General features: G+C 38.8%; 1 protein-coding gene across 4 annotated transcripts in view; it reads left to right on the top strand.

Moving 5' to 3' along the window:
- LOC127126627 (uncharacterized) overlaps positions 1 to 19,095 on the top strand; it is a 35,857-nt gene extending 16,762 nt beyond the window's left edge. For 3 of the 4 annotated variants that reach the window (XR_007805037.1, XR_007805038.1, XR_007805039.1), the window contains exon 3: positions 18,767 to 19,095. Coding sequence is in view for 1 of the 4 variants with exons in the window: in XM_051055585.1 (XP_050911542.1) it covers positions 18,717 to 18,850 (134 nt within the window). In the remaining 3 variants the exon portion in view is untranslated. Of the gene's footprint in view, positions 1 to 18,716 lie in introns of all 4 variants that reach the window. The other variant, XM_051055585.1, reaches the window with a different exon arrangement.
- Positions 19,096 to 19,605: the final 510 nt, after the last annotated feature.

The raw sequence follows: 19,605 nt of genomic DNA on the forward strand, positions 1-19,605 counted from the left end.
TTAGTAACACCCTGTCCACAAAAGAGGAATACAAGTTGATACAAGTGCTGAAAAAGAATGAAGGTGCAATAGGGTGGGTGTTATCCGACTTGAAGGGTATTAGTCCGGCCTATTGTATGCATAAGATCATGATGGAGGAGAATTTCAAACCCGTTGCACAACCTCAAAGGCGTCTAAATCCATCGATGAAAGAGGTAGTTCGGAAAGAAGTTGTCAAACTCTTGGAAGCCGGAATGATTTATCCTATATCCGATAGTGCATGGGTGAGTCCGGTACAAGTAGTTCCCAAGAAAGGTGGCATGACGGTTATCAAAAATGATAAAAATGAGTTGATTCCGACAAGAACGGTAACCGGGTGGAGGATGTGTATTGACTATCGAAGGTTGAACCAAGCTACAAGGAAAGATCACTTCCCACTACCTTTCATGGACCAAATGTTGGAAAGGTTAGCCAGCAAAAATTTCTACTGTTTCTTGGATGGGTATTCGGGGTACAACCAAATTTCGGTCAATCCGACGGATCATGAGAAGACGGATTCTACATGTCCTTTTGGCATCTTTGCTTACCGAAGAATGCCTTTTGGGTTATGTAATGCACTGGCCACATTTCAACGGTGTATGCAAGCTATATTCTCGGACTTAATAGAAGAATGCATTGAGGTGTTCATGGATGATTTCTCTGTGTATGGATCATCTTTTGATTTATGCTTAAAACATCTTGATGTGGTTTTGGGAAGATGCATGGAGACCAACTTAGTGCTCAATTGGGAAAAATGCAACTTCATGGTCACCGAAGGTGTTGTACTCGGTCACAAGATCTCCTCCGAAGGATTAGAGGTTGACAAAGCCAAGGTGGAAGTCATTGAGAAATTGCCACCCCCAACAAATATAAAAGGAATAAGGAGCTTTCTCGGACATGTCGGTTTCTACCGGAGATTCATCAAAGATTTTTCAAAGATAGCAAAGCCATTGAGCAACTTGCTCAACAAAGGTACGCATTTTCGTTTCGATGAGTCATATCTCAAAGCTTTCCTAGATTTAAAAGAAAAGTTGGTCACCGCACCCATAATCGTGGCACCAAATTGGAAACTTGATTTTGAACTTATGTGTGACGCAAGCGATTATGCGGTTGGTGCGGTGTTGGGTCAAAGAAGAGATAAAGTTTTTCATGCTATTCACTATGCTAGTAAAGTGTTAAATGAAGCACAAGTCAATTATGCAACAACTGAAAAAGAATTACTAGCCATAGTGTACGCATTGGAAAAGTTTAGAGCTTACTTGATTGGGTCAAAAGTTGTAGTCTACACTGACCACTCGGCGATAAAATATTTGCTAACCAAACCGGATTCCAAACAAAGACTAATTCGCTGGATTCTCTTACTGCAAGAGTTTGATTTGGAAATCCGGGATAAAAAAGGTTCCGAAAATTTGGTTGCGGATCATTTGTCTCGTTTGGTCAATGTAGACATCACCAACAAAGAAGAGGAAGTGAGAGAAGAATTTCCGAATGAAAAACTGTATGCGATTCAAGTGAGGCCTTGGTTTGCTGATTTTGCTAATTACAAAGCAACCGGTTTAACACCGGAAGACCTCACTGGTAATCAAAAACGGAAATTCTTGGTGGATGCAAAATATTATGTTTGGGATGATCTGTATCTGTTTAAAGTGGGTGTAGACAATATTTTGAGAAGGTGTGTAACAATTGAGGATTCAAGAGACATCCTTTGGCATTGTCACAACTCTCCGTATGGAGGTCACTATAGCGGTTTGAGAATAGCCACTAAAGTGCTCCAATCGGGCTTTTACTGGCCATCTTTATTTAAAGATGCACATGAACATGCGAAGAGTTGTGATACATGCCAACGGAGTGGAGGAATAGGAAAACGAGACGAAATGCCTCTAACCAACATGCTAGAAGTAGAAGTTTTTGATTGTTGAGGTATTGATTTCGTTGGCCGATTCCCCTCTTCTTTCTCAAATGAGTACATACTAGTAGTCGTTGACTATGTCTCGAAGTGGGTAGAAGCAATTGCTTCACCTAAGGCCGATGCCAAAACAGTGATTAAATTTTTAAAGAAAAACATATTTTCACGTTTTGGTGTGCCTAGGATGTTGATAAGTGATGGAGGCTCACACTTTTGTAATACACCTCTAGAAATTTTTTTGCAACATTATGGTGTAAAGCACAAGGTGACCATTTCCTACCACCCACAAGCGAATGGTCAAACGGAGGTTTCGAACCGGGAAGTCAAGCGGATTCTTGAGAAAACAGTCTCGAATTCAAGAAAAGATTGGTCCTTGAAACTGGATGAAGCTTTGTGGACGTATCGTACCGCCTACAAAGCACCTATTGGGCTAACTCCGTTTCAAATGGTGTATGGGAAGACTTGTCATCTTCCAGTGGAAATGGAGCATAGGGCCTTATGGGCTCTCAAATTCTTGAACTTCGACTCCACTTTAGCTGGGGAAAGAAGAAAAGGGCAACTCCATGAATTGGAGGAATCAAGGAACAACGCGTATTGTAACACCCTTCTAAAATACCCCAATAATTAATTAAAACAACAAATATAAATCAGAGTAGATATGCAATTTAAGGGTGTCACACTTGACACTTCACACCATTCACCATAATAACTTGTCATGCTCATTTATTAATCAAAATAAAACATTGCACAATTCGCAGCGGATAGAGATCTAATCAATCATGCAAACCATGTAATCACATTACATGTAAAACTGTTCAACAACCAAAAGGAAGACAAGGTAAAACATCCCGTCCCGATGTTACATCTACCAGAGCATGACCCACTAAAGAACTACACTAGACTCCAAGCACTAGCTCCTACTCAATCACTGCTCGTTACCTGAAACATAGTTGTAAGGGTGAGTTCCTCAATCGATATAATAAGCATTATGAAATATCATGTAATGCTAAGTAATTTAACACATTTCATCACCCTAATCAGATCACACATTCAGCAACGGCAACATCAACTCATAATCATACTCAACACAACACAACACAAACACACGTGTAATATTGGAATACATCCATTCATATTATACGTCATACATACATTATGCAATGAGACTCCATGCATGCGGTACCGACTATTCGTGAACACATAGTTCAACCTCACCGATCAAATCCAGATACGGCTACCAAGCTCACTAGTCCCACTCATTTGAGACCTAGTGACTCACTCACTAATTCCTCACCATGGGAATTAGCTACCACCATAAAGGCCATACTATGCACGCTAAATCACCTAGCATGCAACCATCAACAACAATCCACAATGGACATATGCTCACACTCTAAGCCATAAACAGTCCATCCACAATTGCATACATAATAGATATATTCACAACATTATGCATACCATCATACATTATCAGCATATTTATCACAGAATCATATCATGTCATGCCAAATAATAAATTACAGTATTAGCACACTCTACTAATACCCCTACTGCTCAAAACAACGGGAAATGATCCCTACTATATCATACACCAATATAGGCCAAACGTCAAATATGTACACAATATTTGAATATCAATTTTCCACTTTCCAAACAGGGTTAACCGGTTAACGCCCTGGGTTAACCGGTTAACGCAAAACAGAACACGCTTCCTGGCACATTTTAACAGTGTTAACCGGTTAACGCCCTGGGTTAACCGGTTAACGCAAGACAGACAGCAATTTCTCATAATTCATAACAGTGTTAACCGGTTAACACCCTGGGTTAACCGGTTAACGCAAGACAGAAAGCTGTTCCTGCGCTAACACGAACAGAATGCAGAATCCCCCGCATTTTCCGCCGTCGGAGGACTTCCGGACCTCCGATTTCAATTCCGTAAAAAGCTACACGTCCAGAAAATCACAACTCATCCAAACATAGATTCAATCACAGTTTTTAACGTAATTTGGTCATCACAATTTGCAACATTCATCATTCAAATTAGGGTCAAATCAATGGCTTATTACTACCCATTACATGTTAACCCATAATACCCATTAAACGACGATAAACCCCCCTTACCTGAGTTAATCCGGCAAATCCTTTCTTGACCTTCAACAATCGTGAATTCTCCTCTTGAGCCCTAGCCTCTTCTTCTCCCTTTCTCAGTTTCTTCTCTTTTCTCCCAATGTTACGTGTTCTCTGCTTTCACGTAAAAACCCTTTTTACCAAATGGGACCTTTATATATATTCCAACTTTATTATTCCAATAATAATAATCCAAATAATATTCCAATTATTTAATTAAATTAATAAATATACTAATAATAATATATATGAATGGTTTATCTAAATAATACCCTCTCATTCATATTATCATCATAATATACTATTAAACTTAAATTAAATAATTATCATATTTTATCGGGGTGTTACAACTCTCCCCCACTAAAAGAGTTTTCGTCCTCGAAAACATACCTCAAGCGAATAACTCTGGATAAGACTCCTTCATCTGACTCTCAAGTTCCCAAGTCACATTGCCACCTGCTGGTCCTCCCCAAGCTACCTTTACCAAAGCAATCTCTTTACCCCGCAACTGCTTCAACTCTCGATCCTCGATCCTCATAGGTGATGTTTCAACAGTCAGGTTATCTCTCACCTGTACATCATCTACTTGGACCACATGCGACGGATCAGGAATGTACCTCCTCAACGAGACACATGAAAAACCTCATGCAAATTCGCAAGTGACGACGGTAAAGCGATACGATAGGCTACCTCCCCTATCCTTTCCAAAATCTGATAAGGACCAATAAATCGAGGTGTCAACTTCTTCGACTTCAAAGCTCGACCAACCCCAGTTATCGGAGTAACACGAAGAAACACATGATCTCCCTCTTGAAACTCAAGTGACTTCCTCCTCTTGTCGTGATAACTCTTCTGACGACTCTGAGCAATCCTCATCTTCTCCTGAATCATCTTAATCTTTTCCGTAGTTTGTTGAACAATCTCCGGTCCAACCACAGCACTCTCACCGGACTCATACCAACATAAAGGTGTCCGATATCTCCTACCATACAAAGCTTCAAACGGTGCCATACCAATGCTCGAATGAAAACTATTGTTGTGGGTAAACTCAATCAACGGTAAATAACAATCCCAAGCACCTCCCTTTTCCAAAACACAAGCCCTCAAAAGATCCTCTAGTGACTGAATCGTCCTCTCAGTCTGACCATCAGTCTGCGGATGATATGCAGAACTCAATCTCAGCTTAGTTCCCAAAGCCCTCTGCAAACCTTCCCAGAACTTCGATGTAAATCTAGGATCTCTGTCCGAAACAATACTCGACGGAATACCATGCAAACTTACAATTTTCTCAATATACAACTCAGCTAATCTCTCTAACGGATAATCCATTCTGATCGGAATGAAATGAGCCGATTTTGTTAATCTGTCAACAATCACCCAAATAGCTTCAAAATTCTTAATTGTCCTCGGTAAACCAGAAACAAAATCCATACTGATACTATCCCACTTCCACTCTGGAATAGCCAACGGTTGCATTAGCCCAGATGGCTTCTGATGCTCAATCTTTGACTTCTGACAAGTCAAACAAGAATAAACAAAACTCACAATTTCTCTTTTCATTCCCGGCCACCAAAATAACTTTTTCAAATCATGATACATCTTCGTAGCCCCAGGATGAATACTCAGGCCACTACGATGTCCTTCCTCAAGAATACTCTTCTTAAGTTCGGTAACATCTGGAATACACACCCGATTACCAAATTTCAAAACACCATTCTCATCGACTCTGAACTCACCACCTTGATCTTGATTCACTAGAGTCAACTTATCAACCAAAAGCACATCGGATTTCTGACCCTCTCTAATCTCATCCAGAATACCACTCGTTAACTTCAACATTCCCAATTTAACACTATTGTGAGTACTCTCACATACCAAACTCAAGTCTCTAAACTGCTCAATTAAATCCAATTCCTTAACCATTAACATAGACATATGCAATGATTTCCGACTCAATGCATCAGCCACTACGTTTGCTTTACCCGGATGGTAATTCAAACCAAAGTCATAATCCTTCAGAAACTCTAACCATCTTCTCTGTCTCATATTCAGCTCTTTCTGATCAAACAAATACTTTAAACTTTTATGGTCACTGAAAACCTCAAATCTTGACCCGTACAAGTAATGCCTCCATAACTTCAGAACAAATACCACAGCTGCCAACTCTAAATCGTGTGTCGGATAGTTCCTCTCATGAACCTTTAGTTATCTCGAAGCATAAGCTACAACCTGCTTATCCTGCATCAAAACACCACCCAAACCCAACAATGAAGCATCACAGTAAACCTCAAATGGTTCCGATGGGCTTGGTAATATCAGAATAGGAGCAGTAGTTAACCTTCTCTTTAACTCTTGGAAACCTTCTTCACATTTTGAGTCCCAAACAAACGCTTGCCCCTTTCTAGTCAACATCGTCAACGGTAACGCCAACTTAGAAAATCCCTCAATGAATTTCCTATAATAACCGGCAAGTCCAAGAAAACTCCTTATCTCAGAAACTGACTTCGGAGCTTCCCACTTAGATACCGCTTCTATCTTAGAAGGATCAACAGCAATACCACCTCTTGAAATCACATGACCAAGAAAACTAACCTCTTCTAACCATAATTCACACTTGGACAGTTTAGCAAATAACTTCTTTTCTCGTAGAACTTCTAAAACCACTGTCAAATGTTCAGCATGCTCTTCTTCAGATTTCGAATACACCAAAATATCGTCAATAAACACCACAACAAACTTGTCTAGGTACGGATGGAAAATCCTATTCATATACTCCATAAATACCCCAGGCGCATTAGTCACACCAAAAGGCATTACAGAATACTCATAATGTCCATACCTTGTTCTGAAAGCAGTCTTCTGAATATCCTCAGTTTTCACACGTATCTGATGATACCCCGATCTCAAATCTATTTTGCTGAACACACTCGCACCAACCAACTGATCCATCAAATCATCAATCCTCGGCAAAGGATACCGATTCTTGATCGTCACTTTATTCAGTTGCCTGTAGTCCACACACAACCTCATCGTACCTTCTTTCTTCTTAACCAATAACACTGGTGCGCCCCACGGTGACACACTCGAACGAATAAATTTCTTATCCAACAGATCTTCCAACTGACTCTTCAAATCAGTTAACTCAACAGCAGACATACGCTACGGAGCCATCGATATCGGCCTAGTACCAGGTACCAAATCAATCGAGAACTCAACTTCACGCTCTGGCGGTAATTCATTCACCTCTTCAGGAAACACATCAGGAAAATCACACACCACGGCTAGATCGCAAATCACCAGTTTATCTTTAGCCTCCAAAGTTGCTAACAGCATAAACAACTCTGCCCCCATCTGCTACTGCCTCATCATAGGGAGTGTAATACTTCGACAGCTCTGTGAACCTAGCAGCATACTCAGTAACAGACCGATTGCCCTGCTTCAATTCTAAGAACTCTATCTCTTTCTTTCTTCTGACATCCTCTGGAAAGTACTTCCTCAGGAATCTCTCTCTGAACACCGCCCAAGTGATCTCAGCACTCCCAGCAGCTTCCAACTCAGTGCGGACAGCAACCCACCAATCATCTGCTTCCTCTGATAGCATATGCGTACCGAACCTGACCTTCTGGTTATCGGCACACTCAGTCACTCGGAAGATCCTCTCGATCTCCTTCAACCACTTCTGAGCACCATCTGGATCGTATGCTCCCTTGAACATTGGAGGATTGTTCTTCTAGAACTCACTCAGTTGACGAGCAGCTCCCAATCCCACAACATTCGGATTCCCTCCAAGTACTCCAGCTAGCATACCCAGAGCCTCAGCAATCGCAGCATCGTCTCTACCTCTTCCAACCATCTCTATTCTGAGTTAATCCAACAAGCTAAAACAATAAGTACTGATAGGGTTACACAACACCTATCACGTACAGGGAAACAGAATAATTACGACTCGACTCGACCGACTATGCTCTGATACCACTAATGTAACACCCTTCTAAAATACCCCAATAATTAATTAAAACAACAAATATAAATCAGAGTAGATATGCAATTTAAGGGTGTCACACTTGACACTTCACACCATTCACCATAATAACTTGTCATGCTCATTTATTAATCAAAATAAAACATTGCACAATTCGCAGCGGATAGAGATCTAATCAATCATGCAAACCATGTAATCACATTACATGTAAAACTGTTCAACAACCAAAAGGAAGACAAGGTAAAACATCCCGTCCCGATGTTACATCTACCAGAGCATGACCCACTAAAGAACTACACTAGACTCCAAGCACTAGCTCCTACTCAATCACTGCTCGTTACCTGAAACATAGTTGTAAGGGTGAGTTCCTCAATCGATATAATAAGCATTATGAAATATCATGTAATGCTAAGTAATTTAACACATTTCATCACCCTAATCAGATCACACATTCAGCAACGGCAACATCAACTCATAATCATACTCAACACAACACAACACAAACACACGTGTAATATTGGAATACATCCATTCATATTATACGTCATACATACATTATGCAATGAGACTCCATGCATGCGGTACCGACTATTCGTGAACACATAGTTCAACCTCACCGATCAAATCCAGATACGGCTACCAAGCTCACTAGTCCCACTCATTTGAGACCTAGTGACTCACTCACTAATTCCTCACCATGGGAATTAGCTACCACCCCAAGGGCTATGCTATGCATGCTAAATCACCTAGCATGCAAACATCAACAACAATCCACAATAACTCACTCACTAATTCCTCACCATGGGAATTAGCTACCACCATAAAGGCCATACTATGCACGCTAAATCACCTAGCATGCAACCATCAACAACAATCCACAATGGACATATGCTCACACTCTAAGCCATAAACAGTCCATCCACAATTGCATACATAATAGATATATTCACAACATTATGCATACCATCATACATTATCAGCATATTTATCACAGAATCATATCATGTCATGCCAAATAATAAATTACAGTATTAGCACACTCTACTAATACCCCTACTGCTCAAAACAACGGGAAATGATCCCTACTATATCATACACCAATATAGGCCAAACGTCAAATATGTACACAATATTTGAATATCAATTTTCCACTTTCCAAACAGGGTTAACCGGTTAACGCCCTGGGTTAACCGGTTAACGCAAAACAGAACACGCTTCCTGGCACATTTTAACAGTGTTAACCGGTTAACGCCCTGGGTTAACCGGTTAACGCAAGACAGACAACAATTTCTCATAATTCATAACAGTGTTAACCGGTTAACACCCTGGGTTAACCGGTTAACGCAAGACAGAAAGCTGTTCCTGCGCTAACACGAACAGAATGCAGAATCCCCCGCATTTTCCACCGTCGGAGGACTTCCGGACCTCCGATTTCAATTCCGTAAAAAGCTACACGTCCAGAAAATCACAACTTATCCAAACATAGATTCAATCACAGTTTTTAACGTAATTTGGTCATCACAATTTGCAACATTCATCATTCAAATTAGGGTCAAATCAATGGCTTATTACTACCCATTACATGTTAACCCATAATACCCATTAAACGACGATAAACCCCCCTTACCTGAGTTAATCCGACAAATCCTTTCTTGACCTTCAACAATCGTGAATTCTCCTCTTGAGCCCTAGCCTCTTCTTCTCCCTTTCTCAGTTTCTTCTCTTTTCTCCCAATGTTACGTGTTCTCTGCTTTCACGTAAAAACCCTTTTTACCAAATGGGACCTTTATATATATTCCAACTTTATTATTCCAATAATAATAATCCAAATAATATTCCAATTATTTAATTAAATTAATAAATATACTAATAATAATATATATGAATGGTTTATCTAAATAATACCCTCTCATTCATATTATCATCATAATATACTATTAAACTTAAATTAAATAATTATCATATTTTTTCGGGGTGTTACACGTATCATTCGAATAAACTTTACAAGGAAAAGGTAAAGGCATACCATGATGGAAAGGTTCGTCATAAGGAGTTTCATGTTGGACAAATGGTATTGCTGTTCAACTCAAGGTTGAAGTTATTCCCGGGTAAGCTGAAGTCAAAGTGGTCAGGACCGTTCGTTGTCAAAGAGGTGCGCAACTATGGGGCCATTGTGATCGAGGATCCAAAGTCACAAGAGAGCTGGACTGTAAATGGCCAAAGACTCAAAGTCTACCATAGTGGCGACGTAAATCGGGATGTGTGTGTCATTTCTCTATCTGGACCGGGCTAATCATTGGACCGTCGAGCTCTAAACGACGTTAAACAAAGCGCTTGTAGGGAGGCAACCCAACGTTGTAAGTCTGCATTTTACATTTTTTCAATTCTGCTGTGTTGATTTTCTGCTGTGTTAAATTTTGTGAAATTGGGTTCTGTTTTCTGCCGTTCGCCCCGCGAACAGTGCGTGGCAGAACCACTTAAGTTCTGTTTAGGTTATTTTTTCCTATTCATTCCAATTCATTTTCAAAACAACAAGTTTCCCTCGTTTTCACTCCCACTCCCGAAACATCCAAAAACTAAAAATCTTCCTTGCCCAACTCCCTAATCTTCATTTGCTAACAAGAATCAAGTGCTTCAATAAGGTATGTTATGCTTTTCATTTCCTCTTCTCCATTTCCTTTTGGGTTCACATATAGGTATGGTTAGGGATTGGAAAAAATTTGAAAATTGACACTTGAAATCACTTTGCATGTCTGATTTAGATTAGGAATAGGATAGAGTTGGAGACCATGACTGTTGGAAGTAGCATACTTCACATCTTTGGAACCCTAGGAGGCTCCTGGAGATTTCCTGGTTCGCAGGGTTCGCGCCGCGAACGGGCCTTCGCGCCGCGAACTGGGAAATTCCAGGGCCATGTTTTTTATGCTGTTGATTGCTAACTCTCTTCATGTTTTGTTGTGTGGTTGTTCTGATGTTTAATGCAGATGTCAAAGAGAACTAAAACCACGGCTTTCGTTCAACCCCGTTCATTAAGAAGGTTCACAAGTGACGAACACGAGGAACGATTCGAAAACCTTATCAAGAGAACCATCCAGCCGGAAAGGTTCATCCGTTTATTACCGGATGTGACTTATCGGAACGTGGTTTCAAATTTTGAGAGACGAAGGTGGACGAAACTTTGTGAACCAGAAGCGGCAATCAACTATGATATTGTTCGGGAGTTCTATACAAACGCCATGCATCAAGAAGAGGGGGTAGCTTTCAACTACCAAACAAGGGTAAGAGGCAGGATCATTTCTTTTGGGAGAGATGCCATTAACTCATATCTTGGTAATCCTCTAACCCTGGGAGAAAACGAGTGGTGCGAGTATCGTACCCAAGAATTGGCTAATGTGTGGGATCTTCCAGAGGTGAATGCTACTCTGTGCCTTAAAGGAAAATCATTCGACCTAAATGACCAAGGACTTCCAAAATCTTGGAAAAGAGAAAATCTAAATTTGGAAGCAAGGGCATTTCTGGTACTGCTGTTGAGCAATATTCGGCCAAGGAGCCACACCACCATGATCCCTCTGGATGTAGGGTATTTGTTGTACTACATTATGATCGGAAAATCTGTGGATGTAGCATCAATCATAGCGGGGGAAATGAGAAAGATGGATATAAGTGGAACCAAATTTGGTGGTAAAGCAGGTGTGCTTGCGTACCCGGGGCTGATCATGGGACTTTGCCGTCGGGCGAATGTTGCCATTCCGGATGAAGTACACTTCAATATCACCAGTGTGATTAACGATGCCTATCTGAATAGGTTCTGCCAAAGGCAAATGGATATAACCGAAGGAGCTGAGACCTCGTCATCCAGACCCCGACCCCGCACTACTCCAGTTTTTGACCATATGGCGTTTGCCAATTATTGTTGCGAGAGCTTTGAGGCCTCTAGGAGGTCTCAATCATTTATCTTCGATGATATACAGCAACAATTCCAGAACACGTTCCTTGCACCCGAAGCCCGCACATTTCCCTCTCAGGCGGAATATGTGGCTTATGCTAATTGGCCTGAGGGCAGGCCAGATTTTATGGGGGGTGCAGGAGGTGGTGCAAACCCTAATGATGAGATGGAGGACGTCATTGGAGCTGTTGGTGGTGGCCAAGAGGAGGAGGATTGAGGAGTTGGTGAATTTGAAGAGTTGTTGTCATTTTGAGTTTTCTTTGTATTATTTCTGTTTTGGAAAAAATTTGATGTACTTTTGGGTGGCTCTAATTCACCAAAACTTTGTTTTTTGTTAGTTGTTTTAAATTGCATGAATACTATTTGAGATTTGAGTATGTTACAATCAAATTGGTTTACCAACATTTTTTGTTTAATTGTTCTTACTCTTAAGTCAAGCTTAAAGCAACCGAGAAATGTTCGCAAAGAAAGAAGCATAGGACACTTCGAGTGGTGATGATAAGAATTAGTGTCGGCATTTCAAGGTACACTTTATCGATTTCTAAACTTATCATGAGTAGTTTGATGGTATGTGTCGCATCCGCGAAAAACAACCGACGGGCTAAAACAAAAACAACACAGAGCCGCCACCGTGCGTTATTTATCCCAAAGAGGGAAAGGAAACGCTCGAAGTAAACCTGGGAAAAGCAATGGTCTCGCGACCAGAGAGAATGGGATCGGGAGTCGGTTATGCGAATGGAAGGTATTAGCACCCCTACGCATCCGTCGTACTCGACGGGATCCACGCTCAAAAGATAGAAAAAAGGTTGCTAAAACAAACATCACACACACACACTGAAGACAACACAGGTGGAGGAAGAGGGGAGAGGGCTCGCTAGGATATCGCATCCTATGCCTACGTATCTCGTCTGAAACGAGAATCAGAGCTGCCGTAGTTTGGCTCACGCACGCCGAAACAAAGCGCACACAAACACAGGCAAACCTGGAACCCGAACGCCAATCGCTGGACTTACATCGGCTTCCGAACCAAACAAACACACTCAGGATACGGACAGCCAATCGCTGGTCTTACATCCATATCCCGACACACAATAAGAAACAAACAACAACAAGTTACTAAGGAGTCAGGCACTCGAGCCTAGCAACTGTCGAGCAAACACACACAAAAAAGAACAAAGGGTGCCCGGAGAGACCTCGCACGGTCTCCTGCCTACGTACCTCATCTGGTATGAGGATCAGGGCGACGTAGTTCCCCTGAACGGGAAAGAAATTCTAACCAGATACAAAGGGAGACACACTACTAGGGAGCTGGACTCGAGCCTAGATGTTATCATGCATCATTGCCATATGTTATGGCTTCTATCCTAACTTGCACAGGCAGCAAGCTAATCCTAAACAGGCAAAGCAATCAAAGCAAACAATCACAAATAGCACACACTATATCCAAACAGAGGTGGCTCAAACAAGGGTTAGACTGCCAAAGCAAGTCAACTGTATCAGGGTGATGTTAGCTCTTAACCCTGACATTGAGAGTCAGGGTGAAGCCAGATGAAAGGTGAGTGAGGGGTGTGCCTCACAGCTCTTATCCCTGGCCAGGGAGAGCTTCAGACAAAGGAAGTGTGGGTCCAGAAAGTGGGAACCCTTCTACATTTATGACACTGACTCAACTGTACAACTGTACATGGATCTTGGGTTAGGATCCACAAGGCATCAACATGTAATGTGAGCCAAGGGACGACTCAACAGATTAGCAGGAGGTGGATTACACACCTCTTGTGTCTGCCAATTGCCTTAACAAAGGTCTTTTCCTGCTTGGGGACAAAAATAAACAAGCACAAACATCGCCTCTTAAGGAGGACTTCAGACAGGTGCCTGGCCAAGTAACAGGCCAGGTCTTCCAGACTACATGGAGAAAAGAAATTCTACCTCAATTGGTTAACACAACCAAGAAACAACACAAAGCAAGTTCAAAGATGAACTATTAGCAACTAATGTACCTGAAATCAATCAAATATAATCAGTATACCAATCACAAAGTCAAAACAAACAGATATGAACCAACAGTCAACACAATCAATCACATGTGCAAAGCACAATCAACTCAAGTGAGCCAAGCATCCTACAAAATAAACCAAGTTAGTTCATAACAAGCATATAAACCAAACTCAATCAACTTGGATTAATCTCCTTAAAGCATTTGCTTCTTCAACCTGAAAATCACATTCAAACATGAGAAACAAGACCACTAGGACAAGCCTAGGGTCCAAAGGAGATGAAAAATTTAAAACAGCAAGTGAAACTCAACAAGAATCAAGATAAATCACTGCAGAATAAAGTCCAATTGGTCTCACATCAAAACTATGCACCAAATTCATTTCATACACAAATCATGTCAAAGTGTGCAAGTGTGAATCACAATGGAGCAAACAGAATGATCACAATCAAATCAATACCAAAATGGCTCAATAAATTCCAAGAAAATTCAAGCTTAAACAGAACACATTCAATGAGCAACATATCAAATTTCAGGCTATTTGGACAAGAGTAAGTATGGAAATCAAATTCACTAAGTCAAGTCATGCTTATACAAGTCCCAACAAGGCACAATTTCATGTATCAACTTCAAGCAAGCATAAAACAGTGTAGGAACATGATAAATGCACCAAACCAAAACCATGATACACTTAAATGTGTCTAAAATCACTCCACAAAATTTCAAGTCCATCCAATACATATCCAGAATTTCATAAATCAATTAAAAACATGTCTCACAAAAAGTTCACAAATGGCTAAACAGAAAATAAAATCCCAATCAAATAGGAAATGGATTCAAAAATTCCATAAAAATTCACATGCATTATCAACATGCACAAGTATCCTCATGCAAAAATCCAGCTCAATTCAAGTTCAATAAGCATAGCAAATAAAATCAAGAAGATGCACAAGACATGGTGTGATACAAAATGTAACACCTACAAAGATCATGTCATAACTCTCAATCCAGGAACTCAAAAATTACAAACCACATACCAAAATGACAAGGAATGAGTCTAGTTTAAGCACAAAAAATTTCATGAATTTCTAATGAAGCATCATCATTTTATGAGCAAAACAGCAAGCAATGTGCAAGCAAACACATGTTCATACAAACCCTAGGCCATGTCAAAATTTACACGTGCACAATTTCCACAAAAATCATCAAAAAATAGTAGAGACTACAAGGATCATGGTGAAAAAATTTCATGCAATTTGGAATTATAGTTTGGGAGTTATGAATTTTTGAAGGAAGAAAAAAAATAAAAAAGTGTGAAATAAGCATGTGAAGTATGTAGCATATGGTTGAAATAAATGGAAAAGGCCAAAATGGACTTGGCGCCAGCAAGGATCGAAGCCGGTCCTAATTTAAAACAGTGGCGCGCGCAAACACTATCCAGTATGAACAGTAGCACGAATTTTGGATTAAACACACTTTCTGGAAATTTTTTCAAGTGTTCTTCATCATGTTCATACATTCATAGGCTCAAGAACAAATCTCCACCAAATTGCACAAACTATATATCAATGGAAAGCTCTTCTAATGTACATTCACAATCTCAAATTAATTTTTCCTAATTCCTCATGATTAAAAAGATTCGATAGCAAACATGTTTGTGCACAAAACTTCAAATCATCATAACTTCCTTGTTTCTCAACCAAATTTAGTGGTTCAAATTGCAGAATTCTCTACTAAACAAGATCTATCCAAAGCATCAATCAATTTCAAGAATAATTGAAGTCGAAAACTCACCTTAATTTGAGGACAGTTGCTAAATCGCGCGTTTTAGGCCTTGAAATGTGAAAACAGAACTTCTATGATGCTTGTAGAAGTGAATGGAACAAGTCTTGTTGCTCAATTATGCACGATCTTGATGAAATCTTGAATTGCCATTGTTGCACCTCACTTTAACAGTCCAAAATTTGGCTTGGAAATGTTGAAATCTTGCTTCAATTAGCTTTAATAATGCATGTGGATGATGAAACAATGAAGATCTAAGCAAGGTTTTTGAAGAAATTGCAAAAAAAGTGAAGATGAAAAGTTGAGAGAATTGTGCAATTTTGGATCTAGATCTGAAATTCTGTTATGATTAATCAAAAAACAGTTAGGATTATGTTTATATATGCTATGTTAATGATGTTAGTAAACATGATTAGTGAAAATGCAATGAATTAGTGAAAATGCAATTTCATGCTAAATGACAATTTTGTCCTTTCACCTCACTTAGGCCAAACCAATGTAACAGTGGAATTTTCTGGTTTGAGCAAGTTTCAAGTGGCATTTGTGAGCTAGTGCAAAAGGAATGGAGTGAAAATAATGAATATTTCTCAAAAACACCCTTTTCCCTCCACTTTTTAAAATTGGTCCACTTGAAAAATGGACTTTTTATGTGATGAGTTTTCATGAAATGCAATGCTTGTTTTGGATAGAGGACATCAAAAGAATTTTGCTCAAAGAAACCTCACTCCATTTGGCCTTGTGAATCAAAAGTTATGCCACTTTGAAATTCAACTTTTTTGGACAATGATCAATCCATAACTTGCCAACCACACATGAGAAATTCATGTTCTTGGACTTTTTGGAAAGGTGAGAGCAAGATCTACAACTTTCATGTTGAACAAAATTTCATTTGAAACATTTTTAGACACGTAACTTTGAGGAGAAAAACTTTCCATTTTTGGCAATTTTCAAATACAAGTCACTTTCTATTTTTGGAAAGTTTCCATCTGACTTTATTTTCTTCATTCTTGATCTTTGAAATGTCAAATGAAACTTGTTTGGACATGAATGAAGTGTCTCTAACCCTCTCCCTCCTCCAAATCCATGAATTCAGGCACAGTTGACCACAGTTGACTTTTCTGACTGATAGATGAATTTCAACTTGACTGATCAAATTGAGCCTCAAACTCCTGATGAAATGGCTCAATGATGAAACCCTAGCTTCCATAAGCTCAATATAACCATATGATGATCCCCATATCCACTGAAAACCCCATCTCCTTGCCAAGCCCTGATTGGCCCAATGCAACTGATTAGGGTTGACCAGTGGTCAAAAACCCTAATCTCAAGGTATCTGATCAATCTCTTGGTGATGACAAGACCATGATGATGATGATGTACCATTTCAACCAAGATAAAGCTCAACCTCTTTGAAGAACCAAGAAACCCTAATTGATGCACACACCCTCAGATGATTAGTGATCAATTCAATTAAACCTTAGCTTGCATCTTAACCTCTTTATCTTCTGATCAAGACTTAGGAGGATGACTTGCTCAATGTAGCCACATGATATGCAAATATGCAATGCCTAATGACCTACAAATGATATGCAATATGCTAAGCTAGTCCCAAGAGATGAGGGCAAATTTTGAGGTGTTACAGTATGTGCAAATTTCATATCATAAACTCATTGAAATGTATGTCACCTTTGAATCAAAATAGGACTTAACCAATTGTGAGGAAGCTTTCCATTGTACACTAAAAAGCGGGAAACCGAGCATTATTTCAACTCATTCTTATCATGCTAAATCATGCATCAATCTATTTTTGTGTGAAAATTTTGAAAATGATAGAGGCATTGTTTGTCAGAAAAACCACTTGACCAAAAAGTTTGAATCAACTAACCTTGTGAGGAGTAATCCTTAGTTAAACCCCTTTAAGCTTATTTTAGGATTCATTTGATTGATCATTGTAAAATCAATTGAAAATTTTGGAGTAAATGAATCCTAATTTCTTTCGTATCAATTGAACCCTCAAACCGAGTTGTTTGCAAATTTTGCCTTTTGCTTTTGTCTAAGTAGGGAGCATTATTGAATAAAAATTGGTTTTGGAATCTAAAGTTGGGGAGAGTAAAGAAAAAAGAGTTGATTAGAAACTTGGAAAAGTGAGTTTTTATGAAAGGGTGAAAATATGAAAAGAAACAAGAAAAAGAAATCACCCTTGAAACCATAGAGCAAAGAAAAAAAAGTAAAGAAAGAAAAAAAAATCAAAGAAAATGCTCATGGTTGTGTGGATGTAAAAAGAAAAAAAAATAGGGATCAAAGAAAGGGAAATTGTGTAGAGTTGAATGTTTGGGAATGCTCCCTTAGGATAGACAACTTTGTTGAATTCTCTTAATCATATCCTTTCTTGTAACCTAAGTCACATTACAACCTTTGAAAGACCTCTTGATTATCATTTTTCACATGATTTGGTATTTGTTGTGATAACCGCATGATTTGAATTGTTGTTGATTTAATTGCTTGGATGAGTGAAAGTAACCCTTCATGTTATTCATCATTATTATGATGTGTGTGTAAGTTTGATTCAATTTTGACATATATGACTTTGAATTCCTTGGAATGATTTTTGCACTCAACCATTTCTCTTATTCATGTTTTGTCTAGAATTGAGATAGGCGGATTGAGAAATTGCCAAACACTTTTGAACCATTTGAATGTCCTTGGTAAATCCTTGTTTCAATATTTTGTGTCATTGCTTTGGTTGTGAGGGTGGAAACTTTTGTTTAGGGACAAACAAAATTCTAAGTTGGGGAGAGTTGTTAGGGACCAATTAGTACTACTTTTTATATCATTTTATTGGTCTCTTTTTCCAAGTTTTGATGTAATTACACACTTTTATTCTCACTATTTTGTATAAATGCAATTAGGTTTAATTTATTTTATTTTGAATAGTTATTTCACATATTTGTTAGTTTTGTAGAATTTTTGGATGAGAGAGCTTTTGGAATGCAACATTATAATATGGAAGAGGTGTTGAATGCAATGTGGGGGCCCAATTTTGGAAGAATACCACTTGGAAGATTTTGGATGAAGCTTGCAAAGCAAGGAAGCTGAGATAGCTTCAGTTCGCGCCGCGAAGGCTGCGAATCCAGCAAGCTGATTTTGGGCCAAGGGTGCTGTTTTTAATGATCAGCTGTTTTTGCCATTTTGGTGTCTGCCTTGGAATAGCTTTTCTGCCTTAGATGGGAAAAGATCAAATGAGGAAATGTCAACCCTTTTTAGAAATTTAGAATGGAAATTGATATGTATTCCATTATTCATTATTATTCAAAAATTGAGACATTGAGATTTTTTGTAAGAGAGAAAAACAAAGTTTTTCTTCCATTGCATTTTGCTTTGTAAAATGATGATGAGGAGCTAAACTCCATTTTGTCAAGATTGGAGGTAGTAGCTATTCTCATTTGTTATGTATTCCATTTGATATATATATATATATATATATATATATATATATATATATATATATATATATATATATATATATATATATATATATATATATATATATATATATATATATATATATATATATATATATATATGATAAAAGATTGTTGATGTATTGAATACTGTTTTTGCCCTAAGTTGAAAATCAGATTTGAGTAGTTGTTGAAAGAAGTTATTTGAGTCTTGACATAAAATAGATTTTCAAGTAGTGAATAAGTTGTAGAGATAGATTTATTCATTACTCTTCTTTTGTATCAACCGTTAAAGATTGTTATATTGATAGTTAGGTGGAGAGATCGTCTAAGGACCAATATAGTGATTATCACAATATCATTTAGACATAAATGACTTTGAGAGGATAC

This window comes from Lathyrus oleraceus, chromosome 3 (assembly GCF_024323335.1).
Source record: "Lathyrus oleraceus cultivar Zhongwan6 chromosome 3, CAAS_Psat_ZW6_1.0, whole genome shotgun sequence".
NCBI classification, from domain to species: Eukaryota; Viridiplantae; Streptophyta; class Magnoliopsida; order Fabales; family Fabaceae; genus Lathyrus; species Lathyrus oleraceus.